This window comes from Meles meles, chromosome 10, assembly GCF_922984935.1.
Source record: "Meles meles chromosome 10, mMelMel3.1 paternal haplotype, whole genome shotgun sequence".
In the NCBI taxonomy this organism is placed as follows: domain Eukaryota; kingdom Metazoa; phylum Chordata; class Mammalia; order Carnivora; family Mustelidae; genus Meles; species Meles meles.
The window spans coordinates 98822367-98849003 of record NC_060075.1 but is presented as its reverse complement, the minus strand read 5'-3'; the positions used below and the strand labels follow the sequence as shown (position 1 = coordinate 98849003).

Genomic DNA, 26637 nt, shown 5'->3' with positions numbered 1-26637 from the left:
TCAGTAGCCTACAGTTTCTTGTTGCTTCTTATTGAAGGGATTATAAGGTTTTACATTTGTGACCATTTGAGACAGCGGTGCCTGGTGACGGAAGATGTCAACTTTCATTTCTTTCCGTAAGATGCTATAACAGGGTGGAGAAAAAAGAAAAAAAAATGAGCCATGAAATATACATTGAAATACATAACCTCATCTGTTTTCCAACTAATGATACTCATGTTCAGGAGAGGAAATGAGGGTCAGGAGAGCTCATAACAGAAAGGGAGACTGGGGATGATTAATCCTTGTGTGCATTGTTTCATTTGTTTCTTTATTTGCATTTGGTTCCATTTATTGCATTACATGCATCATATTGTAATCAGTTTCATTGACTGAAAATCCATTCTGTGCCTAGAATTATAGTCAGTGCTAAGAATGGATAGAATAGAAATTGTAGTCAAAAGGAGGTACTCAAATGTTACAACAAAAAGTCCCTAGGGGAGCAAGCTGGGGCCAAGAGGCTTAGAGAGTCACTTCTCTGGGCCAAGAAAGGACATCCCCAGAGTCTATGTCAGTGAGGGGTTAAGTGAGTCATGATGAAAGCAGGGTGGTAGATAAAGAAGAGGTGCATGGAGACAGAGGTGGGAGGGCATAGGGGATGTGGGGAGAGGTGCAGCGTGCGGGTGGGACAGGCCACATGTAGGGCTGAGAGTGGGTTTCCCCCTGCCAGTGGGGTTAAGCTGACTGCTCTCACATGACATCCTTAACCTCACGTGTCCTAGTTTGCTCTTTTAGCCAGCAGGAGTAATGTCATCTACTAAGTCTGTTGGAAGATTTGAAAGAAAAAGATATAGAATACCATGCAAATAATGCTTTCCAACCCCTGTTCATAACCCAAGGCAGTCTTCCCGGTGTGGACAGAGGTCACACTAACTCTCTTGAACAACTGCATTTTGCTGTGAATTTGCTGCTGTTTGAATCACACACATTCCTTGCGGTGTTTATATGTGGCAAAAGTTACAGAGCCACAGCAACTCAGTCTAAAGTGGCTTTTTAAAAAATACTATGATTTTTTAAAAGATTTTTATTTATTAGAGAGAGAGAGAGAGAACAAGCACAGGGGTGGGGGGTGGGGGAAGAGCAGAGAGCGAGCGAGAAGCAGGCTTCCAGGACTCCAGGATCGCGACCTGAGCTGAAGGCAGACGCTTAACCGACTGAGCCACCTGGGTGCCCCTTTTTAATGCTATGGTTATCATGAAGTTGTAATTTTTTTATTATGTTGTGGGAAAAGGCTGTTGAAGGACAAAGTCAAGCTTCTGTGCAGGCGGTATTCTTATGGGAGGGAATGCACAGGAAACTCCGAACTGTCCTGGAAACAAGAATGAGGAGAAGCACCCACGGGCATTCCCTTGATATTGAAATTGGAGATTCAAAACGTCGGTGTCCTCTACCTCCTAATCCCTGCCCCTCACTTCAATCTCCTCCACTAATCTCTTTCCTTGCTATTCCGTGTGTCACATCAACCTCAATCTAAGGCACACCTTGCTCAAAATGTGTTATGGGGACCACGTGGACTGCAACCCCTTGGCATTGACATTCAAGGCCTAAACGCCTTAATCCCGGACCACCACTGCAGCCTCCCAGGCACAAGGATCCACAGCAAATGCACCAGCCTGCCTTCTACATGAAGGGGTATCATCGGTCCCTTTTCTCCTGGTGGTCTCCTCCACCTACATCTGGCAGGCAGGAGCATTGCTGACTGGCAATGTCAGAATGCAGACTCTGGGAGGTAGAGAGCGGGCTGGGAGGGCGTGGAGGCAGACATGGGAATGGAGACTGGGTGTCCGCCTCTGAAAGAAGCTTAGACGTGAGAGGAAGGAGGGCAGAGAAAGGGATGGCTTCTCAGAGGGGGCATCTATGATTTCTACACGAGGGAGGTGGCTGGGATGGGAAGCCACGGAGTTTCTTCTCAAGCGAGAGGAAGGGAGCTGGGTTGAAGAGGACCCAGTGCTCGCACGGAAGACCAAGACCTTGTCTTTGGTGGAAAAGGAGACAGAAGCGATGGTGGGAGGAGCGATTCTGGTGTTGGGGGCAGGGAGGGGAGAATTCACCAGAACACCTGGAGACGGGCTGCAGGCACAGCAGCCTGTGTGGCTGCCACTGGGCAGTACAGGTTCCTAGCAGCACGGGGGTTTACAGAGCAACAGTGAGGCTGAGCACCAGAGCCCAGGTTCAGGAGTGCCCAGAGCATGCCCCGCGTGCGGACAGTTTCTCAGAAACAACAGAAAAACACAGCAGATCAGTCAGACACCATCAGGAGGAAGTCAACTCACTAAGCTCTCATGATACTCATCAGAGAGAGACTTCGACTCCCACTTTCATGGGGAATTTTCAGCAAAAATACATTAAATAGAGTGTTACAAAAATTGAGAGGTTGATACATCAAAGGCCTAATGTTCTCTGATCTCAAGGGCCAGCGGGGTCCTCATGTTACAGAAAGCTTTTTTTTTTTTTTAAGATTTTGTTTATTTATTTGTCAGAGAGCGAGAACAAACGGGGAGCAGCACATAGAGGGAGATGGAGAAGCAGGATCCCTGCTGAGCAGGAAGCCCGATGTGAGATGCGATCCCAGGACCTTGGATCATGACCTGAGCCAAAGGCAGGCACTTAACCACTGAGTCACCCAGGCACCCAGAGAAAGCTTTTCAAAATCTGAGTGCCCCACTGTGTTTTCTCACCGCCAAGCCCCAGTGCCTGTCATGTGCCCTCATTAGGGGTGGGCACAACAATGGAGATCTGGATATCGGACCCAACAGAGGTCGGTCACTTCCTTGTGAGTGACTCTTGGGTTGCTGCCACTGTCTGTGTTTCGAGAGCCTATGTGTACCCTAAGAATAATAACCCCAGAGAAGCCACCGCAGAGGGTCCCAGTCCCCAGTCTGAGACAGGATGACAAAGTTATGTGCAACATGTGGGGAGTGGTGAGTGTGGGGCTGCCCAGGGCTCAGCACTGGGCCTAAATCTGGGCTTGAGGGTGGGCCAAAAGACTTGAGTCTTTTCCCAGGTAATAATAGCAGTAGTAACATTAGGAACAGCAGGAACAGCATCATTAGTAAGAGCAGAAACAGCAGTAGCAACATTGCTAATAGCAGGAACAGCAGTAACAACATTGGGAGCAGTGGAACAGCAGTAGCAACATTGGGGGCAGCGGGAACACCAGTAGTAACATTGGGAACAGCGGGAACAGCAATAGCAACATTGGGGGCAGCGGAACAGTAGTAGTAACATTGAGAGCCGTGGGAACAGTAACGGTAAGTAACAGTAGGGGGTGGTTTTCCACTTGGGAATATATTTTTTTGGAAAATATATTTCTTTGAAATATAGTAGAACGTGGATCAGCTAGGTCACATGGTTGGGGAAACATGCTAGACCCACCGGGTGTCGGAGCTGAGGTTTGAGACATGTGGGGAGAGAAGATGGATCATGAAAGAAGAAGGCAAGCGATCAATAATGTTCACATGTGCCCTGGAAAAACACCGCCGGGTCTCTCCTCTGTCATTAACCACCCAGACACAATGTATGATTCTAGTTTTGTGGACACTACGTCTAAACAACAGACATCAGAATGCATTTAATTTGCCATCGTTTCTTAAGGTCTTGTAGTGAAATAAAATACATTCATTATCTAAATTTCCATCAGTCCTGCCTTTGCAAATGGACCTGTGACATTGGAAAATGTGTCCTGCTTTTCCCTCCACTCAGTCACTGCCTGAGAGACCAGGTCATGCATACAGGGTGTACAATGATCTGGGCGCCTCATACACAGGTCCCCCAGGCCCTCCTGTGGTTTCATGGCTGCGTGGTGAGGGGCTTTCTGTGTGGGATCCCTGGGATGAACCAGTCTTTTCACACACAGCTTGGCCCACAAATATCTGTGAGACCAGGGACCCTCTTCCTCCAAGGGTCACAGCATGACCTGCTTCCTCTGTGAAGCCTTCCTTAGCCCCAATGCGGATCCCTCGGACTCTTCTGTTTGCCTCACTGTCCTGATCTGTAAAATGGGGTAAAAAGAGCACCACCCTCTCAGGGTTTCTGAGTTGGTGAGATGAGTTTGTAAGTACAAAGCACTTGGATATCCTGGTGTAGAAGAAGTACTCACCTGCATGAATGACAATATTAGGGTGATAGGCGTCATCCTCTACTATGACTGTGTTTTCTTGTTCAGTGCTAGACTGTGAGCTCCTTGCAAACTGACTAGTTTTTGTGAGTTCCAGGAGCACCATGAATGGCCATTGACCCAGGGAAAGAACATACAGATGAACCAGTAAAGTCATGAGTGAATGGGAGAATAAACAGCTGTACGGGGGCACCTGGGTGGCTCAGTGGGTTAAAGCCTCTGCCTTCGGCTCAGGTCAGGATCTCAGGGTCCTGGGATCGAGCCCCGCATTGGGCTCTCTGCTCAGCAGGGAGCCTGCTTCCTTTCCTCTCTCTCTGCCTGCCTCTCTGTCTACTTGTGATCTCTGTCACATACATGTGTGACAAATACGTAATATTTGTCAAATACATAAATACATAAATATGTCTGTCAAATACATTAAAAAATCTTAAAAAACAAACAACAACAACAAACAGCTGTACGGACTGACCACTAGGGCGCACAAGGCCCTCCCCACTTGTTGCCTTTCGGAACATATAAGAAATCCAGTGGGGTGGCTTGGACTCCACCTGTAGGTCACCTGCTCCAGAAGCCCTCCCTGACTGCTGAGCTAACTCAGCACCTTGGCCAGGTCCTACCGACTACACTGTCTGGCGTTTTATTCTTCGGAGCACACAGCAGGCTCTCAGATCATTTTATTTCTTCAGTTACTTGTGTGCTTCTGTGCTGTCACATCCGAACGTAAGCTCTGGAGAGCCAGGATCATGCCTGTTGGGCCTTCCTGCTCAGGGCCTTTAGCGGTGCCTGGCCCGGAGTGCATGCTTAGTAAACATTTGGCAAATGAACAAATGCTCTACCGAAAGAAGAAAAGGCACCCTTTGTGGGACAGCCGCCTCCCAAGCCCTCCGAGACACACAGCGACCTCCAGGGATAGCTTGTGCATTTGCAGGAGGCTGCCGCTGGACCTGGTTAAGACCGCGTTTGCATTTCCAAGACTGTGTCATCTTATTTGCAAGCCCAGGACGTCCATCAAACGTGTTCAGATTTGAGTTATAATGAACAATAAGAACGCGCTGCTTCTCGTTGACAGCTCCAAATAAAGAGTCCGCGAGAGCCTTCTGTCTGGCATCTCCTGCTTTCAGTGTGGAAAACGGTGTTTAAAAATATATGTGACGTTCAGCAGAATGTTGTCTCTTAAGGAAACGAAGGTGGTGATTCATGGGGAGTAAATATGGGGCGCATGCGTTGGGCTCCAGGCATCCACGCATGTTCTGCTGGTTACGCAGAAGGGTTTTACGCGTGCAAAGCTGTGAGTCCGAGAGGTAAAGATGCTGCTCACCTAACAGGCTTTAAGCATCTTCGCACGCTCCTTTTAGCCACAGAGGGGAAGTGGACACCTCTGTCTTCTGGACTTGACACCCCAGTTTTTTAAATGATGTAAATTTACTCTTAATATGTAATTTTTCTTTAATGGAATAACCATAATGAGGATCCACCCCACCCCCCAGCCTCCCGCCTGCTCCCAGGGCATCTGAGCATGTTGAGTAATAGGACTCGGACTTACCGGTGAACTTCTGAATCTGGTGACGGGGTTGTTGATGGAATGTCAGAATTGGCGGCGTGTCTGGCTGTGAAATGAACCTTCCCAGTGTATCCTGGGATATTGGCAGAGCTGAAAGAAAGAGTTAAAGATAGGGGACAGAGGAAATGAGAAGAGGCATTTGTGAAATAGCCCTGGTCACCAGCACCCACACATGAAAGTACGAAGGACGACTCGGGAAATGGGGCTGGCAAACAGGAAAGCGTGCAGGCAGGGGCACGCTGACTCAGATGCACAGATAGCCGCTCTCCTCTAGGACTGAAGAAACCGACTTCCAGCCCATGTTTTTCCCATTATTTGAATTTGCAAGTATTTTACATACATGATTCACCACCGAGCTGTTTCCTAATGAAGGAAGACGTGGGTTCTTTTTTATTTTTTTTATTTTTTTTTTTTTAAGATTTTATTTATTTGAGAGAGAGACAGTGAGAGAGAGCATGAGCGAAGAGAAGGTCAGAGGGAGAAGCAAACTCCCCGTGGAGCTGGGAGCCCGATGCGGGACTCGATCCTGGATGCGGGACTCCGGGATCATGACCTGAGCCGAAGGCAGTTGTCCAACCAACTGAGCCACCCAGGCGTCCCAGGACGTGGGTTCTTTATGGAACCCCAGACCTGTGTTCCACACATGACTCTGTCTTGCAGACTCCAGTCCTAGTGGACATGCAACTGTGTTTTTGCTTTTAGAGATATTATGTATTTATTTGAGAGAGACAGAGAGAGAGCAAGAGAGTGAGAACTGGGGGAGCGGCAGACAGAGGGAGAGGGAGAAGCAGACTCCCCGCTGAGCAGGGAGCCCGATGCAGCTCTCCACCCCAGGGCCCTGGGACTACGACCCGAGCTGAAGGCAGACGCTCAACTGACTGAGCCACCCAGGCCCCCACAGAGCTGTCTTTTCAAAATAATATTTTCTTGTCACCATTGTTGCACTGCATTCTTGATTTCACATAATTTCTTGAAACCGCACAGATTTAAACAAGCATTGGCTTGTTCAGTTCTATCTCACTTAACTCTGCTGCCTTCTCTGTCTTTATCCCACCAGTAAGAGGGGAGAGAGACTACACGGGAACATATGGGAACGTGTTTCACAGCAGATATAAACTCCCTATCTAGAAAGGCAAGGAAGTATCCCAAAGATGTATCTTAATAAGCAATTCAGAGGTGTATGAATAAAAACTCATATTTTTGGCCATCTTTACAGCATGCAAATGCTTGGAAGTAAATGCTTTACTGAGGGAGAGGTGAGGCTGGGCTCCGGGGCTGGGCTGTGTGGGCTCAGTCCCCGCTGTTGCTTACGACCTGTGGCCGTGGACTCCACAGCCAGGGATGGTACGAAATTTAAAGTGTATTTCAAGAGCAAGAATCCAATATGTGCAAAGCCTGATGCTCACTCATCTAGTACACGGTCCTTCTGGACTTGAACTCCTAGTGTCCTGTTGTTGCCGGGACCTCAGCTTATCGTGTGTGTTCGGGAGGGAGAAGGATGACCGCGGCCACCGTTCATATACCAGTGGCGAGGACAGGACCAAGACAATAGGCAAGCACTTCCAAGTGAAGCTTATCCAGCACGGGCAGCTGAAAAGATGTTCGGACAGTGGTTTCCAAATGTCCCCACACACTGAAAATTCATGGGGATTTTTCAAAGGTACCCAAGCCTGACTCCCAGCCCCCAGACATCCTGATTTAACTGGTAAGGGAGTGTGGCCTGGGATTTGGAGTCTTTAAAAGCTCTTGAGATAATTCTAGATAAGCGATGCTTCGAAGTTTGGAAATCCCCGTGTCAGAGCTACATTTTCAGGTTTGTTGGAGGGACCTGGGTGATTGAATGAGCGTTGCCAAATTCTAGGCAGCGTCCTTTAGGATTTCCTGGAATTTTCTTGAAGAAGTGTGGTTGTATGGCAGAGAGGTAACCAAAAACGGGGCAAAATTCTTCATGTGTCTGTCTTTCCCCCAAACATTCTGTAAAGCTTCCATGCATGTTACAGAGGAAATCCCCTTCCTCTGTGTGAGGTGTTTTTTTTTCCACTGCCTCTGAAACACCTGCAGAATTAAAATGCCTCTAAAGTCACGGCCTTCCAGGAGAGTAGTTAAGAAGTGGAAGATGGAGGCAAGCGGTTTGTCAATCAGGAGGAGAGTTTGATAGAGGGCATCATACAGCTCTGTGTGCCTCGTGGAAGAGGTTATTGATGTGAAGGGATATTATGCACTACATTATAATGATGATACGCTGTTACCTTACATCACATCCACTAACAACAAACCACGAGCCAGGAGACTCTGTTAAAGATAAGCCACTTAGGCTTAAGAAATGAAATCAGTTGCATAATAAACCAATTTTGAAGTTTGGGCAAATATTTGAAAGCAGAAGTCCTCACCCACGCCGCTTCTAAATCTATTCCATTTACCACCCCCTCCCCCTTTGCAGGGACATCATGGGGGGACTTTTTTCCCTTCTTTTTTTTTTTTTAAGATTCTTTATTTATTTATTTGACAGAGAGAGATCACAAGTAGGCAGAGAGGCAGGCAGAGAGAGTGAGAGGGAAGCAGGCTCCCTGCTGAGCAGAGAGCCCGATGCGGGACTCAATCCCAGGACCCCGAGATCATGACCTGAGCTGAAGGCAGCGGCTTAAACCACTGAGCCACCCAGGCGCCCCACTTTTTTCCCTTCTTCAATGCAACATGTTGACCTCCTGTCAAGAAGAGAATGGTCTCTGGGGGACAGTCTAGAGCCTTGTTGCCGAGGGTCGACGTGGTTTTCTAGAGGGAGGAGACAATCTGCGAAAGACGAAATATGAGGGCTTTGAAATGCACTTCCGGATGGGTCCCATGGTCAAAGGCCCCCTCCCCCACTTAAGGGGATCCAAGACAAGCTGGAACTCATTTAAAAATAAGACGTCTTCATTGTTTGTGTTTGCTCCAGAGCTTCATGGCCCTTGAGCCCTTCTGGTATACCCCGATTCCTGGAGCAAGCCAGGTACGTGGGAAAACATTGTCACCTACATTTCCAACTAACTGGTTTTGTTCGATCTAGTGAAACAAAATACAGAACAAAGAAATTTAGAGCATAAGGAACTCAGTGAGCCTCTCAGAAAAGGGAGCAGAGAGGGTATGCGATTCCAAGCAAACAGGAAGAACGAAACAGTGGCAAGAGCAGGTTGGGTGGAGAACACAGGTCGTGTGCACGTGGGCTGGGATCTTGGCCTCCACACAGCCTCTCCCTGTCCCACGGCAGGACGCGTGCTCACTGAGGCAGCACGGTATCCCAGGGGCCGTTTGAAAGGCTGGCGTGAATTGACTTAATCCTCAAGAGACCCTGTGTTGTAGGTCCTAGAATCATGCCTCTGGTGCAGGTGCAGGAACGGAGGCTGCGGAGAAAGTCCAAGGAATGTGTCCAGAGCCGTGGGGGCTGGCGGAGGGCAGAGCCACCCCACCCAGAAGGCTGGATGGAAGGACCTAGGCAGGAGAGCTCTGCTGCCCCCGAATGGTCGCATTTACTCAGGACATGGGTTCAAACGCAAGTTCCAGTCGATTCGATGATCCTTCACGGAGAGCTGTTAGTGTTGGGTGCGGGTCCAGGCGGAAATCAGCCAGGCCTGCTCCCGACACCTTTCACGTTAATGAGAACGGTTTTAAGTACACAAGCAGAGATTTGAAGAGCCCAAGTGGGGTGAAGACCACCAATGCAAAGTAAAGGGGTGAATGAGAGGGATACAGAAAGAAATTGGCATGAGGTCAGAGGGCAGAGTGCAGAGAGGATGGCATTGAGTCCTGGGACGGCCCCTACCAGCTGTGGGACCTTAGACAACAGAACTGAAGCTCTTGGAGCCACACTGTGCTCTGGTCAGAGGACTGTGGCTTCCCTGGATGGGGCAAGGCAGGGGAGGGGTCAAGGCTGGCCCAGAACAAGGGGGTGGGGCTGGGTCAAGGCTGGGACTTCAGGAGGGCAGAGAGAAGGGGCTGCAGAGCTTCCTGGGGGAGCCCACCGCTGGAGGGGAGAAGGAAGGGGGCCTTGAGCTTGGATGTACTTGTTTTGATGTTGGGAGAGAAATCTAAGTAAGACCATAATCATTTTGGACATCGGGTTGTGTTTCTCAGAATTGAAGCTATTTGGGCCCCAAGATCTGCTCAGGAATTACAGTTTTATTGTTATCCTTATCCACAATAAGGTTGCTATTGTTACCATTTATTGTTACTTGTTTTTCCTCTGTTCTTAGACTCTCCCGGAAGGGAAGGGGACACAGAAATAACCCAGAGGCTTCAAACGCCAACGGGCTGGAGTCTACGCCTGATGCTGAAACGTGTCCTCATGGGCAGGGCACAAGCTTGCCCTGGGGGTCAGGGAGCCCGTCTCTCAGCCTCTCCTGAAATGAATGCTCTGGGGCTCTTTACATCATGCTCTCCGGCCTCGGCCTCCTCATCTGTAAAATGGGGACCAAACCAGTTCCCGGGCCTCATCACATTATTTTGAAAAACAAATGAAGGAGTAGATGTGAAAGTCCTCTGAAAAGGCAGAAGTGTGGCCAAGGTAAGGAACTACTATTCATAGCCTCGTTCTTGAACCTGGGTTGTGGTAAGGTTGTGTGTGTGTGTGTGTGTCTGTCTCTGTGTGTGTGTGTGTGTGTGTGTGTGTGTTTCATGGTGCAGCACTCCTTGGTGCCTGGCAGGAAGGCCCCGCCTTCTCCCATCTCAGACCTTCGCGAGCACCTGCCTGAGGATCCATTTTGGACAATCACTGCTTCTTTCCAAACGCTTCATCGCAGAGATGATTGAGGTGAAGACACAGTAAATATGAAACTGTGTACAGTCCTGAAATGAAGGATTACAACCTTGTGGAAGGCAGCTCAGTGGGGGGAGGTGGGACCCGGTGGGTTTGGGAAAACAGGCCAGTGGTGTCTGGAAAGCACCAGGTGTGGGGGCGGGAGGCACGGGTCCATGGCCAGCTTCCACCTCGCTGGGTTCACTGGGCTGTGTCACCTCGGCGAGTACCTCTCCTTCTCTGAGCCTGTTTCCCTGCTGGTAAAAGGAGGGCTGGGCCAGGTGAGAGCCACCACCTAAGACCCCAGCTGCGTAGCTCCAACAGCTGGTTCTTGGCAAAAGAAAACGCACTTCCAACATTTCCTTAGGAAAGAGCAGAATTGTATGCCTTTGGATCCTGCCTTGGCACAGATAGGCTGTTCCCTATCATTCCCACACTTGGGCGCTTTTTACACCGATGACCCATGAATGCAAAGCATTATGGAACTACATGGAATCATAGGTAATTACTAAAAGAAAACGAGACTCTCGTCAACCTTGCTCATTAAGCTCTTGCAAAGAATATAGCTCTTACATTCAAGAGAAGGATAAAACATCAGATTTTGGGGGTAAAAGGGTTTCCTTAGTTTTTCCTTATGTTAGTTTTTGCCTACTTTTTTTTGCTTGACACAGATTCTAAGTGAGAAGTGACTTGTTATTTTTTTTTTTTTTTAGTTCCTGAATTGTATCCTGATCCAGTAAACAGTACATGTTTCCCGAAGGAATGAAAAAGCCATTTTTCCTGAGCTTTAGGATTTCTTGTTGAACTCAATGGATATTGTGTATTCACTTAGTTCCTAAACTAGTCTCAAGTTACAAGTTGAACTACAATGCAAACTGCACTAATACTTTGAGTTCCTTAACTGTAAATGTTTTGTCATAACCAAGCACTCCTACAAATCAAAAAATACTTCAATTTTAATGAGAAAACTCTGTTTTTAGGGATTTATTCTACATAAATGCATGCATAATTGTGCAAAGATGTATGCGGAGGTATTTATTGTTACATTGTCCACAATAGAAAAAATGTGTACTAAGCCCTTGGCCTCTGTAAACTATAATATAGCCTTTCATGCAGCCATTGAAAAGATTTTAATAGTCCTGCATAATGTCAGGGAGAACGTGCATTGCGTATTTCAACTTTACACCCATCACAAATGTACGCGCACACGGAGCTACACTTTGCAGATGCTCATGCGTGTGTGTGTGTGGAGGGGGGGAGAGTAAGAAATATATCGAGTTTTAATTTGGGGGCTGAAAATGGAAGAGACTTTTACTTTCCACACTTTAAAAATATTCGAATTGGTTTTTTAGTGAAAACATTTGGAACATTAAAAAAATAAAATAAAAAAAGATGCCGGGTGAGTTTTAACCCTAGCATCAAAGGAGAGCACAAACATGCAGAACAAATACTTGTTCTGCTGTAAATTTACCTAAAATTTCAAAAAAAAAAAGTGAGTTTGCAACATGCTTAAGAATGTTCAGGTGTTTTAACTCCAAAATTCACTTCGAGGAGTCTCCCTTAAATAAACAATCCCAAATCATTAAAAAGAGTCATATAAAAAAGTGCTTGATAGCATCGTTTGTCATAACAAAAAAATGCAAAGGAATTGCATGTGTCACCTAGTCATGTGAACTAGTCAATGACAAACACATCTACACAAATAAAAATTATAAGGAGTGCATAATAAATGTACCTACGATACCGTTGTAATGTTAAGGTGGTAAAATTTTTTTTCGACAGTGTAATTCAAATTTTTACTAAAATATATATAAATATATATCTGTATACAGAATAAAACATTTTTATAGTGGTTATCTTTAACTTCTGGAATTATGAGTTATTTCTTTTTATAATTTTTTATTTTTATTATTTACTTATTTAATTAATTTTTAATCTTTTTTATAAACATATAATGTATTATTGGCCCCAGGGGTACAGGTCTGTGAATCGCCAGGTTTAAACACTTCACAGCATTCACCATAAGGTGGTAAAATTTCAAAATGTAGTACGACCTGAGCTACTAAATATAGGAAAGCAAGACCAAAAGTGCATAGGACAGGTGGGACTATGTCAAAATCTTAATAATGGTTGTGTGTTCGTGTGACAGTGTGCTTAAATTTTTTTATTGTGACCATTTTCTCTGTCCTTTTTCCCCCTTAATGATCAGACTTAGTTCTACAATAATTTTTTAAGCTCTTTTTTAAGCCATTGGTACAATCACTGGCAATTTGAAAACCCTGGCTGCATCAGATGACTTGGTAACCAGAAAGCAGAATCTCAAATTAAGGGCAGATTTGAAAGACAGTCACTCTTTCGGGAGACTGGTGATCCCAGCAGTGGAACCACCTGAGCCAAGAGACAGTAGCCTTGAGCCTCTGAAAGCTGGCTTCTGTTGATGGAGTGGAGAGCACACTCAGACACCATGATTAAGTCTCATGAATTATGGGAAGAATCCTGATGATAATACATGAAGACATTTTCCTTTAAGAAAGTTTAAGATGGGGATGCCTGGGTGGCTCAGTTGGTTAAGCGGCTGCCTCCGGCTCAGGTCATGATCCCAGCGTCCTGGGATCGAGTCCCACATCCGACTCCTTGCTTGGCAGGGAGCCTGCTTCTCTCTCTGTCTCTGCCTGCCACTATGTCTGCATGTGCTTGCTCTCTCTCTCTCTCTCTCTCTCTCTGACAAATAAATCAATAAAATCTTTTAAAAAAAAAAGAAAGTTTAAGATAAGGAATTAAGAGAAGAGTCATATTTGCTTTGGTATAGGATGGCACGCTATATTCTGAACTTGACACAAAAATAGTCAAGTTCGTGCATTTCTGGGTGTGGGATTTTATGCAAATGGCATCATATGGTGTTGTCTTTTAGCTCAGTGTAGTTTTGAAAAAAAAACAAAATATTTTGTTTAAGGGTAGGTATTTATGTAGTAAAATTGTCAAGCAAAGCAAGTGAAGGCTAAGCACACAGTCTGATGGTGATGACTTTGGGGTTGGGAAAGGGGACCCAGGGAATGGGGTTGGGAGGCTCACAAGTGGCCTAAAATATATTAGCAAAATGTTATCTCTTTATCTAGGCAGGAAGGCACATGCATTTATGTGTTATTTTACTTTATATGTTACATAATACACTACATATTTTTGTACCTATCAATATTTCATAATAAAAGTGCAAAGCATTTCTTTGTGCTACAATGTGACGATTACATGAAAAACTGAAAGCTGATGGGAAGAAGAAACTTTGCGAACTTGGTGGCCCTCTAGTGCCCAAATCGCACAAGTACAATACACGTCTTCTTTTCAGAGATCACTCACTCTTTCACTTCCTTAAAAACAAAAATCAACAGCAAGGCCAGGGAGAGTGGCATGGTCCCAAAGTTACCCAGGTGAGATGGTATGACTTACATACCGGCTGCTCTTCACTCTCTTTGAAGAACCACCCAAGAGCACATGTTTCGAGTCTTTGGCAAGAATGTTTTATAAAATGTTTCACAATTTAAAGATACATTTCAAAAGAAAACCAGTATTAAATTTTTATACCTCTAAGATCTTTTTAAATTGGTTTCGTCCCCATGTCCTTCTTGTAACATCTTTAGAATTACTACATTTAATAGCACTAATTTCCTTGCAAAATTTGAGGAAGAATCACACCAACAGGTCCTTCCTCAAGGCTCAGCTCAGATATCACATGCAGCCGTTGGGTCCCACGGGTGAAAGTGGTCTCTCTGTGCATATGAGCTTCGAACACACTAAACTAACTTTTTGGGGGACTTATTTCAGCCTGCTTTATATCCTGACTGCTTGTGTACAGCCCTAATCCATCCCTCAGATTCTTAAGGCACACGGGACGAAGTCTCTTGTCTTTTTTATCATTATGTTACCACAGTTCTTAACACGGCACCTGGAACGTTTTATAGGCACTTTGGTCTTTTCCTTTGGTTGCCTTTTCTAGAGATTTAAGTGAGAGAAGTTCATAACTATATTTTAAAACCGAGGTTATATTTGAAACATATTTTCTAGTTTGGCCAAGCAGTCAAAAGAATTACATAGTCAGAATAGATAATAGAGGGGACCATGAGATTACTGCAGGATACAGGATTGCATCTAACCTGCCACAGAGAAAGGCAACTTGTTTGTCTCATGGGCACAGTCAACGTTTAAAAAAAAAAAAAATAGGAATCCATTAACATGGAAAATACTGTCATGATTCAGTTTGGCCTTGCATGAAATGTGCAAGTTTGTCAATCATCACAGAAACTGAAGGGATAATATCCATGACATTCAGTGACTCGGTGGCACAATGAAAAGAGCGTGGGATTTCAACGTCCAGCAGCATCTGGTGAATCCTAGGGAAGTGACTTCTGAGCCCTAGTATTCCCATTGGTGAAAGCAAATATATATACATATTATACATAAACAAGCTATATATATTTATATAGCTTAATATAAGTCAAATATATATATTTTTTAAAGATTTTTTTAATTTATTTGACAGACAGAGATCACAAGTAGGCAGAGAGGCAGGCAGAGAGAGAGGAGGAAGCAGGCTCCCTGCTGAAGGCAGAGGCTTAACCCACTGAGCCACCCAGGTGCCCCAGTCAAATATATTTTTATATTTATATATGATATATTGTGTATATTATATAACATATTATGTATTTTATATTTTTGTATGTAAGATTATAAACTATAAGTTATATAACTTTGTACTATATTATTTTATATTATATATGTTTTATATAATGAATAATATTATGTTGTATGTTATATTATATAAGCATATTATAAAGAATAATATACTATATATTATTGTATATATTATTTGTATATGATAAAATATATGTGATATATTTAGATTATATATTATATAAGATTATGTAGGTGTAAAAGTATACATAAGTCTATATATGAGATTATAGAAGTGTATAAATATTTATAAGTATATTATTATATAATTTTATAATATATTTTATATAGATTATGTGAGTATATTTTATATATATGGAATTATATTTTATATGGGATATAAAACACATCGTATGAATGTATATCCAGGTGCCCCGGGGAGTCACTGCACAAAATTGTCATCCCGTTTGTGACAAGTGCTTTTGGGCAGCTGGTGTCTTTCTTCTCAAGCTATGTCCATGGGGACAGTCTTTTATATCTCACTTATGATAAAGCCCATCACCATGTTCCATCCTTAACGGTAACATAAGGGAGTGATTACTCAAGGAACTCACCGACTTGTGTTTGTATAGAGCGTTTTAGAGCTCCGAGGCTTGGTGACAGATGTGATGTCTCCAAAGGGGTTGTCCACATCATCGGCATTTGTGGACTGCACGTAACCACTGTTTGTATGACAAGAAAAGAAAACGTGGGTTTCTTGATAAGAAAAATGGAAGAAAAGATCAACAGGGTCCTAACATCCAAAGGAAATTTTATTTGCTAAAATCAAAAACTGGAAAACCAAAATAAATAAATAAATAAATAAATAAATAATAATAACCATGACAATGGAATCATTTGTCTTAAAAAAATAAAGGCAGGAGATTTTCTCATTTTCAGAGCAATAGTTTCGAGGCCCTCATGATCTTAAGTTTGGGCCAGAGTGGGAGTAGCAGGTGGGTTGGGATTTTGTGCCAAGAATCAGGCTGCAGCCTGAGTTGGCTCCTTCCCTGGAGACAGGGATCAAGCCTGGGGCAGGCCAAGATTGGCATTTGCCAGAGCCACTAGGGCTCCTGCTGGGGATGGGATCCTAGTTGGAAAGACTGGCTGCCTCCATCAGAGAGCAGTAATGAGGGAGGGAGGGGGCAAAGATGAAAGATCCATCTTCTCAGATTCACTTGGTTCCATGGTCTGATGACCGAATATTTATGTTTCTCCCATATTCCTGTGTTGATATTCTAATGCCCAAAGGGGATGGTAGGAGGAGGTGGACGAGCAGGAGGTGGGAGGAGCTTGGGTCATGAAGGTGGAGCCCTCCTGAGCAGGATTCAGATTCTTCTAAGAGAGGGCCACAGAGCTCTCTTTCCCTTTCCATCCTGGGAGGACCCGTGGAGAAGTCTGGGACTCGGGAAAGAGTCCTCCCTCCACCATGCTGGCACTCAGATCTTGGGTTCCCAGGCCCCAGAACTGCTAGAAAGAAATGTCTGTTATCTATAAGGTAACATTTTGGGTTAGCAGCCCCAGTGGACTCAAAGACAGAGTCATTCCTCAACCCGAAGCAGACAGACCCCCACAGGCTGGACGACACATGTCTTTGCCAACTATGGAAAGCCAAGTTTAAATCCAGACAAGTAAGAAGAGACATTTCCTGCACTTCAGTGTTAGTGGGCACGTCTGTATCTTCTGCATCGAGCATCAAAGCCTTTCTGCTTGACAACACCCAATATTAGTAGCACCCAGTGTACTTTACTTTGTAAAATAACCAATTTGGGGAAACAGAAAAATACCACTCCCCCTTTCTTTCTTTTATCAAAATCGTTAACAGATCTGTGATGAAAGTCCTGACATTAAGCAGGCTCTGAGCTGGCAAAACATTAGAAGTCTGTTCGGAAGTGTTAGTTGTCTTAAACAGTGAATTACAAACATGAGTGAGCTGAAGGCAGCTACAATGTAGATGTAAATCTAGTCATTTTTAAGACATTAAGAAACACTCTCACTTACGTATAAAGAGGAATGTATTTGCTTCTGGAACTTGGACTCACGCTTAGAAAAAAGAGAGAATATGGACAATGGACATTAACTTCATAAACATCAAATTATTACAGTGTTTCTCTTATTAAAAGAAAAGGAAAGTCTTCAGAGATACCTCATGGGAATTAACCTCTAAGAGTCTGTAATTGTGAACAGAGGTGATTTAAAGAAGGAGTTTTAAGCGAAAATTAAAAAGCAGAACAAATGGACTCCAAGTCTTGAGGACTCGTGGCTTGCTCTCTGCGGCCCTATTTTAAAGCCTCTCCTCTTGGCTTTCTCCTTTGCTGTAGGCATCCTTCAGGACTGAATGGGCAACACTTGGCAAAGCTGGGCCCCCGATTTCCTTCAACACACGTAATTCTCATGTCGAGTGGCTCCTCCTGACCAGCCAGTCTAATTCTCCATGGTAGAGACGAAGCAGCCAGGGCATGAGGTTTAGTCATTCACACCAGATCACAGTTATTTATGGAATCTCAAGGAGCTCTGGGTTTATTTTCTATTTTCCCTGCCCAGCCCCAGAATCAGCCATTTCTCCAGGGGTCTCATAATTCCTTTACTGAAAAATGGTGATTAAAAGCCAACATCTTAACATAATAAAAAATAAATTAATTTTTAAAATTTTAAAATAAAAGTCAGCATCTGGGGGCGCCTGGGTGGCTCAGTTGGTTAAGGATTTGCCTTGGGCTCAGGTCATGATTTCAGGGTCCTGGGATCGAGCCACGAATCCGAGTTCCTGCTCAGTGGGGAGCCTGCTTCTCCCTCTGCCCATCTCTTTTCTCTCTCTCTTTAATAAATAAATAAAGTCTTAAAAAAATAAAAAATAAAAGCCAACATCTGGGGGCTACATATGCTCATGGGTGCTGGGGTAGAGGCCCCTGCTCCTGGGTCCTCTGAGTGGACAGAGCTGGCGGCGGGTGTCAGTATAGGAGCTGTGCAGACACGTATACTGATGTGTGTTTCTCTATCTCCTGTTTGCATATAGATTACGGCAAACCTGAGTTCCTAGGATCCCTCCTGGTCAAATCCAACAGCACAGTGTTCATTCATAGCCTTCCTTCCTTACCTATTCATATCCTTCCTGACAGCATGAAGCCTGCTTCCTGTCACTGACCAAACGCGTCGTTTGTTCAAACCCATACATGTAAGAAGTGTTAGAATCGCCCCCCGTTTCCCGGGAGACACACTCTCCATCTAGAGCACCACAGTGTTTAGATACCATTCTTTTTGTCTTTAGCCTGACATTATTCAGTCCAAATACTGTTTCCAGACTTATTAAAACCCAAATGTATCTAGGACCACCCACTTAAGTGTGGTTATGTCATTTATTTGTAACATAGAATCTTTTGTCAACCTGTGCACTCCGTTCTGGACCCCGCCGACATCCGGCAGGTTGGGCTGTCCGTGTGGATTTGTGCATATTTGTATGTATTTATTTCACTTCCCATTCACTGAAGTTTGTTCTTTTTTTTATTAAGATTTTATTTATTTATTTGACAGAGAGAGAGAAAGAGGATGAGCGGGGGGAGGAGCAAGGGGAGAAGAAGCAGACTCCCCACTGAGCAGAGAGCCTGATGAGGGACTCGATCCCAGCCCAAAAGCAGATGCTTAACCACCTGAGGCTCCCAGGCGCGCAGTAAAGTATGTCCTTTTTAATGACTAGCTCTATGGGCTTCACAAATACAGAGCCCAGTCAGCCGTACAGAGCCGTTCGCTACCCTAAACGTTTCCTTTATAGACTCTCTGTGATCCCTCTTTCCAGCTCTGGCTGCCATTGTTCTAGTCCCATCCCAGTAGTTTTGCCTTTTCTAAACGTCCTATAAATGGGCTCATACAACATGTGGCCTTTTGGGTCTGGCTGCTTTCCCTGAGCAAAACGCATTCCACACACGCTGTCGTGGGCTGTATTTGGTTTTGTCATTGCTGAGTGGTACGCCATTGCATGGGTGTATCTAGTATGTTTACCCAGTGCATGCCTGCCCACTAGCCTGTTGAAGGAGATCTGCGTGGCTTCTAGGTTTGGGCATTATGAGTTGAGCCGCATAGATGTTCGAATACAGGTTTTACCGTGAGTTCCTGGGAGCAACATTTGCACAGAGGAAGGCTCCAGGGTGAGCTCCTCTCTCAGAAATCTGGACACATGGGGATACTGACTAACACATACAGCTTTCATTCATCAGATGATTTCCTATTTAAAAAATGCACTGAGGGCACCTGGGTGGCTCAGTCAGTTAAGAGTCTGACTCTTGGTTGTAGCTCAGGTCCTGACCTCAGGGTCATGAGATTGAGCCCATCAGGCTCTGTGCTCTCTCCTTCTCCTTTTGCCCCTTCCCCCTTCCCTCTCTAAAAAAAAAAAAAAAAAAAAAAAAAAAAATTAAAAAATTTAAAAGAGAACGGATTCATATAAATGGGAATCATAAAGGATAAAAGGATAAAATCATAAATTTTATCCTTTGGGTGAAGTATTTGCTATTTTACCACATATGATATAAATAAAACGATGTTAATAAAGTGTTCTCATTAGTACTCACATAATGTAAGAGTTGGCACCGATGATTTACATCTTTGTTCTTTTAAAAGATATTTGAATGTGACCAACAGTTTCAGCTTGCTGTGCTTATGAGTCTTATATTTTGTGAATGTCTTAATCTTTTAAGAAGTATCATCACTCAGCTTATACATTGGAATCTATTTTTTATATTGGGAGGTTTTATACATTTGGCAAAACATTTTAAATAATCTTTATCAAAAAGTTTACACTAACTTTTTAGTTAAGTTTAAGTTTAGTTTAAGTTAGGCTTGAGAAAAACTAACTTTGTTGACAAGACAACATTCTTCTCAGTATTTTCACCATTTGCAATACTAGACTCGGCAGTTACATGTGGTTATGATTTTGCCCATTTTCACTTGATTATTCTTTTTTCTTTTACTGATATAAAAATTCATTTCTAAAAGACAATATATGTTATTTTATTGATATCATACAAAGATATGAAAAATGTTGTCTTTGACATTATTTTTCCATAACTGAAACTTATCAAGAGCGCTCACCAATTTTGCTGACTACCGGTAAAAATCTCCTGGACCTAGCAATTAATTGTGGATTAGGTAAAGATGAAATTAAATGTACAAGATTAACCTTCCCATTGAGGTGACGATTGAATCTCTAGGAAAGAAAAGAGAGAATAATCTTACTGTGGACACGTGTTTTTCTTATGCATTGTCTGTCTCACACAATTCTTTATAAATATCTGCAGTATTTTTTGCAAAATACACAGATCTGCTTAGACTTCCATATGATTCATTATATTTTCTATTCCATTTAATTTTACAAAATGGTGGTTGTGATTCATCACCATACAAAATGGTGGTCGTGACTCATCACCAGTGTCGCCACCAACAGGCTACACTTCACTCCCTAACTACTTCGTGGAGTATACTCATTAACCTCCACTGGCGTGATTATTCAGTCATGTGGAGAACCGGATCCCTCATTCACACTGTAAACCTGAGTTGATTTCCTGCGGTTTAAAGAAATAAATGTGAAAAGCGAAGTGTTTTTAGAAAAAAAGTAAGGAAGAATAATACATTACTTCAGAGTAGGGAAAGATCTATTAAAAAGCCCATAAAAATAATAAGACATGTAAGAAAATATTGATGATTTCAGTTATATTAAAATTCAAAACTTCAACCCAGCAAAGAACAGTATAAAACTGAAAAGTGAAAGACTAAAGGAGATATTTTGATGCATGTTACCAATAAAGCATTTTTTGCAGAATAGTAAACATAAAAATTTATACAATTAATATATAAAAGACAAGGAATCCAACTGCAAAGGGGGCAAAATATGTGAACAGGTAAGTTACAAAAGTGAACACCCAAGTAAGTCATAACCAACAACAACAAAAAAATGAGTATTGGCTATCAGGTAAACAGAAGTGAAAATGATAATGAAATACAATTTCACACTCATAAGATTAGAATTTTTTTAAATTTGAAATTCCAAATGATGGCCATGATGTGCAGTCGTGGAAACTCAAGCATTGTCCGTGGTTTAGCCCATGGATACAACTCATCTGGAGAAGAATGTTCCGGTATCTAGAATATAAAAAAGTCCATCCTCCTGAGGCGGCCATTGCAGGCATAAAGTATGTACATAAAATCTAGAAATATTTTGGGGCTTGGGTACATGAAGAAACGGGGACACTGTTTCCAACTGCAATAAAATCATAAAAGGAATTAAATTACAAGAAAGATAAATAAATTGTGGTATATCCATACAATACAAGCCTGTCCAGCAAGGAAAGTCAGCACCTAGAGATCTACACGCCAACTTGTATGCATCTCACAAACACGACATTGAACAAAAACATTATGTATACACACACACACACACACACATATATGTATATATATATACACACACATATATATACATGCCACTATATTGAGTTTATGACCATGGAACACAATGCCACATGTTTTAAAGTCTTACAGGAATGTATGAAATATAAAAAATCAAATTCAGAATATTAGTGATCCCTAAGGAAGCACAGAGAGGCTCACCATCGTGTTGGTAATGTTCTATTTCTAAAACTGGGAAGTGAATACACAGATTGCATCATATTCTCATTTGCATGTTTTGTACATATTAAATATTCAAAAATAAATTTAAAACATAAAAACAGAGGATAACCCAGATTGTGGATTGTAGTGAGAACAAAAAATAGGGAGAAATAGTGACATTTTCAATGAGATTTTTTAAGACTAAATGCACAAAATGACTTTTATGGAAGGATTAATAATAAAACCACAGTTTCTAGCATAAAATAAAACACAAAATAACTCTCTGATGCAAAAGTTGATAAAAAAGTTATTATCCCTTGAAGTCCATGGATTTCAGACTATAATTCTTCATATCAACTTATTTATAAGACAGTCCTTACTTTTATTTTTTTTAATTTTTTTAAAAGATTTTACTTATTCATTGGACAGACAGAGATCACAAGTAGGCAGAGAGGCAGGCAGAGAAAGGAGGAAGCAGTCTCCCTGCTGAGCAGAGAGCCCAATGTGGGGCTTGATCCCAGGACCCTGGGATCATCACCTGAGCCGAAAGCAGAGGCTTTAACCCATTGAGCCACCCAGGCGCCCCAAGGCAGTCCTTATTTTTAAATGATTTTAAATTTTTTTTTTTTTTTTTTTTTGAGAGAGAGAGAGAGACTGTGTGCGGTGGGGGTAGGAGCAAAGGGAGAGAGAGAGAGAATCTCAAGAAGCCTCCACACTCTGCAGGATCCTGATGCAGGGATCAAAATCAGAACACTGAGATCAAGACCTGAGCCAAAATCAAGAGTCTGGTATATAACCCACTGAGCCACCCAGACGCCCCATTCATAGTCTAAATTGTAAGGAAGGTTAAGAGAAAACAAGAGAAAGCAGGAAACACTGAGCAAGTGAATAGGATTGGGTTTTCTTTCTCATCACAGGGACGGAAGTCTGAGGTCTCTGGAATGTTCTCCATTCCAGAGGATTGGTCCATTCCAGGATTTAGGGTTCTGGCATAATTTACTGTCAAAGAATATGTTTCAAAATGATGAATTTTCCAAAGATGGATAAGTATTTTAAGTAGCTGAGAGATCCTCACCCCCTCTTATATGCCATGGATGGGAGCACCAGACATATCAATGAGAGAATTGTGATAGGGAAACATTTACTGATGAGGACGCAAGAGGATAAAACTTACAAAGTAATGGGCTTGACTGGTGTCGAGAAGGATCTTGTTTGAAATCTGTCCCAGAGTCCACCAACCATCTAAAATCAGAAGCAAAATGAATGACATATTTAATGCATAAGTTACTGTCATGTCTTATCTAGAAGCCCCAGCGCTGCTAACTGTCCCTATAGCATCACAGGCAAGCCCCAGGCTCCCAATGGAAAGCACTCCCCAAGCCTGCTTAGCAACTCGGGGCTTTGCCCCAGAGCCCCTCCTGGTCTCTGCTCTGCTCTCAGACCCTTAGTTTCCACTTGATTTTGCAGGGCTGGACACTGCCTCATCACCCACCTTGTTTGGACTGAAGATCTGATTTTGGTTTTCATCCCAGAGTCTGTACTCACTCCTTTTCGGTCCACCCTAGGTGGCCCCAGGCTGGTCTCCCCTTTCCAGCTCTGCCCATACTCTGAGCTTTGAACCTCATCTTGCCCGGAAGGACTTTGGGTTCTGGTGTAACTAAATGCCAAAGAATGTGTTCCAAAATGACCAATTTGCAAAAGATGTAAAACTATTTTTAAGTCGTTGAGAGATCCTTAAAAACAGCTGTAAGAATCCAGACATGTTTTCTGTCCTCCGACTGAGTTTAATTTCCATGCGCACATCCTGTGCCAAGACTTTATATTAGAGCCGCATTTTCCCCTCTGTCGCTGCCATTTTGCTCCGTAAAAGCTGACAAAGTTTTTCAAAATGTTGTGGGCTTCTTACCCTGTGGTTCCGAACCTCTTAGGAGTCCGCGTTTAGTGCCATATTTATATATAATTATTTTCTTTACTGTTATGTGTTTTATGTAGGAAAGAGTTTTGTTATGAGAGGTGGTCCCGGGCTTGTCAGACTTCTAAGGGACGAGGAACAGAGAAAAATGGCAAGAGATTCGATACAAGCAGGAGGTGCTTTGCAAGCACAGAGCCAGGGTTGAGTGGGCAAACGTGAGGTCCGACTTAAGACCCAAAGGATTCACGGGATGTAGCCTGGGGGGGGGGGGGGTGGCAGGGAAGGACAGCATGGGAGTGGAGCACTGTTTGGAGGGTGGGGCTGGAGGAGCAGGAGGAACCCAAAGGGGAGGATCAGGCTGAGGAGGTCAAGTGCAGTAGCAGAACTGGGGACGTGTCCTGTCAAAGCACACGGATTTCACTTTCTAGAAAGTGATGGATTTTTAATAGGTCGAGAGATATGAAGCGATTCACACGTTAGGGAGAGCACCCTGGCTGTGGTGTGGATACAGAAATTCATGTGCTGAATTCTCGATGTTTGGACATGATAACAGAGGGGTGCCTGGGGCGGGGGTGGGGCTCAGTCGGTTAATCATCCGACTCTTGATTTCAGCTCAGGTCATGATCTCAGGGTCATGAGTTCGAGCTCCATGTCCAGCGCTGTCCTGAGCATAGAGCCTGCTTCTCTCTCTGTCCCTCCCTGCCCTCTCTCTCAAAATAAAATAAAATAAAATAAAATAAAAATGAAAAGACATCTCTGGAGACAACTATGCTTTGTTTCACTAGAAATAAAACCTCTATGATTCATGGGTTTTCCCATTCTGTCTCAGAGTGTAGAGGTTAGATTCAATTTCAAGAACTGTTCTCAACACAGGTTCTCTGATGGAATCATAACTATTTCTCCATCCCTCAGTCCTCCTTGGGCAGTTTTAAAATAAACCCAGTCATCGCAAACGAGTTTTGAGACAGAGGCAGTCTTTAAATAAATGTTTAAAAAGCCCAATACAGGTAACATTGAAGTATTTGAGGCCATTGATGACTTTTTACGATTACGGCACTTTTGATTTCATAAATGTATATATTTACTTGTTCTTTCGATATTTCTTACAACAAAATGAATAGTGAAGTTTTGGGCTTCAGTTAAGAAATAAATGCATTGTTGCAAAAATGCAACTTTATATATATGGGAAAAGGCACTAGGCACATGGAATCGAGGTCCCTAATTGCTGACCTGGGTTATTGCTGGGGTCCCTTCATATCTTTTCAGTGTAAAACACTGTGAAATCGGGTCAGCAGCTTTTTCCACTGTTGTTTCTTCTGGATCGAGTTTTGGTGGTAGCATCTTGTCCCAAGGAACAACTTCATAGGCTCTATGAAATTATTAAATAAGGATATTTTACGAAAAGTGCGTATTCAAATGCTGTGAGTGTCCTATACTGTGTGGCAGGTGGAATTTGAAGGTGTCCCTGCGACTCCTGCCCCCTGGTGTATATACCGTGTATAACCACCTTCCCTCCAGTGTGGGCAGAGCAAAGGAGTATGACAAGGTATCACGGCTGTGATACTCTGTATGCCAACTTTATAGGGCCAAGGGGTGGTGCCTATATAATTAAGGTCCCTAATCAGTTGAATTTGAGTCCATCAAAAGGTTGATTCTCCTAAGGAGGTCTGACCCAAAGAGGTGAGCCCTAAAAAGAGACAAAGGCAGAGAAGACACTCTGCAGCTGTCCTTCAAGAAACACCTCATGAGGGGCACCTCAGCGGCTCAATCGGTTAAGCATCTGACTCTTGATTTCGGCTCAAATCGTGATCCAGGGGACCTGGTGATGAAGATATATATATATATATATATATCTCCCTTATAAGGGAGGTTCGGTGGGGTGAGGTCCGGAGCTGATGACCAAGAAAGAATTCTTGAGATATCTTTGGTGCAAAGTGGTGGTTTATTAAAGTATGGGGGCAGGATCCGTGGGCAAAAAGAGCTGTTGCCCCGGGTTTGTGAGGAGCGGTCCATTGTATGCTTGCAAGTTGGGAGGGGCTTAGGGATGGTGTAAGTCTCTAAGGAATTTTGGAAGCAAGGCTTCCAGGTCCTTGAGGTGTGGTTGGGAAAAGGTCATTTATTACTGTCTAATAAAACCTTAGTCATGAGACCCTTCAGATGTCTATCGGTGGACCTTACGCTTGGAGATGATTGCCCACATGTGTCTTGGAGGGTTTAGAGATAAAGAAAGTTTCCAAAGGAATTTTTGTATGTTAAAGTAGAGTTATAGGATCCTGGCTGGGGCGGGGTAGAGGGCGGTCAGGCTAGGATTGCCTTTTGCCCTTAGCAAAGTGTTAAAGTGGAGGCAGTTGAGTCCCTAGAGGAAGGTCACTCTGCCTGCTTCAAGGACTTGAAGTCAGTGAGCTCTGGATTGTAAGGAAATTTAATAACTTTTCTTCTGCCTCTGTTTCCTACATCAGTGGGGTTGAGCCCCACGTTGGGCTCCGAGCTCAGCGGGGAGTTTGCTTCTCCCTCTCCCTCTGACCCTCCCCATGTTCATGTTCTCTCTCTCTCAAATAAGTAAAATCTTAAAAAAAGAAAGAAAGAAAGAAAGAAAGAAAGAAAGAAAGAAAGAAAGAAAGGGAGGGAGGAAGGAAGGAAGAAAGAAAGAAAGGAAAGAAAGAAAAGGAAAGAAAAAGAAACAACTCCTGAGCCCAGCATCTGGAATGAACTGAATTCTGCCAAGAATCCGATCACTCCCAGAGGACAAGGACCCAGCCCCAGGTGATTCTAGCCTGAGACTCTGATTCTAGCCTGAGAAGTTCTGAGTGTTGAACCTGGGTGGGGCACACCTGGACTTCTGACTGCAGTCATGTGGCTTAAAGTTGGTAAAGTGTGGTCATCAGTCGCAGGGCAATAGAAAACCAATGCACTGAATTATGCGCATCTTACAGTAGTTT

At 43.5% G+C, this 26637-nt stretch overlaps 1 protein-coding gene across 1 annotated transcript in view; it reads right to left on the bottom strand.

Annotated features, from left to right (window-relative positions):
- SPATA48 (spermatogenesis associated 48) overlaps positions 1-26637 on the bottom strand; it is a 62329-nt gene continuing 35692 nt past the window's right edge. Inside the window, exons 4-9 of the mRNA XM_046020008.1 lie at positions 24929-25067; positions 22961-23028; positions 17194-17235; positions 15768-15875; positions 5700-5807; positions 1-124 (exon numbers count right to left, since the gene is read on the bottom strand). Coding sequence (XP_045875964.1) covers positions 1-124; positions 5700-5807; positions 15768-15875; positions 17194-17235; positions 22961-23028; positions 24929-25067 — 589 coding nt within the window. The remainder of the gene's footprint in view (positions 125-5699; positions 5808-15767; positions 15876-17193; positions 17236-22960; positions 23029-24928; positions 25068-26637) is intronic.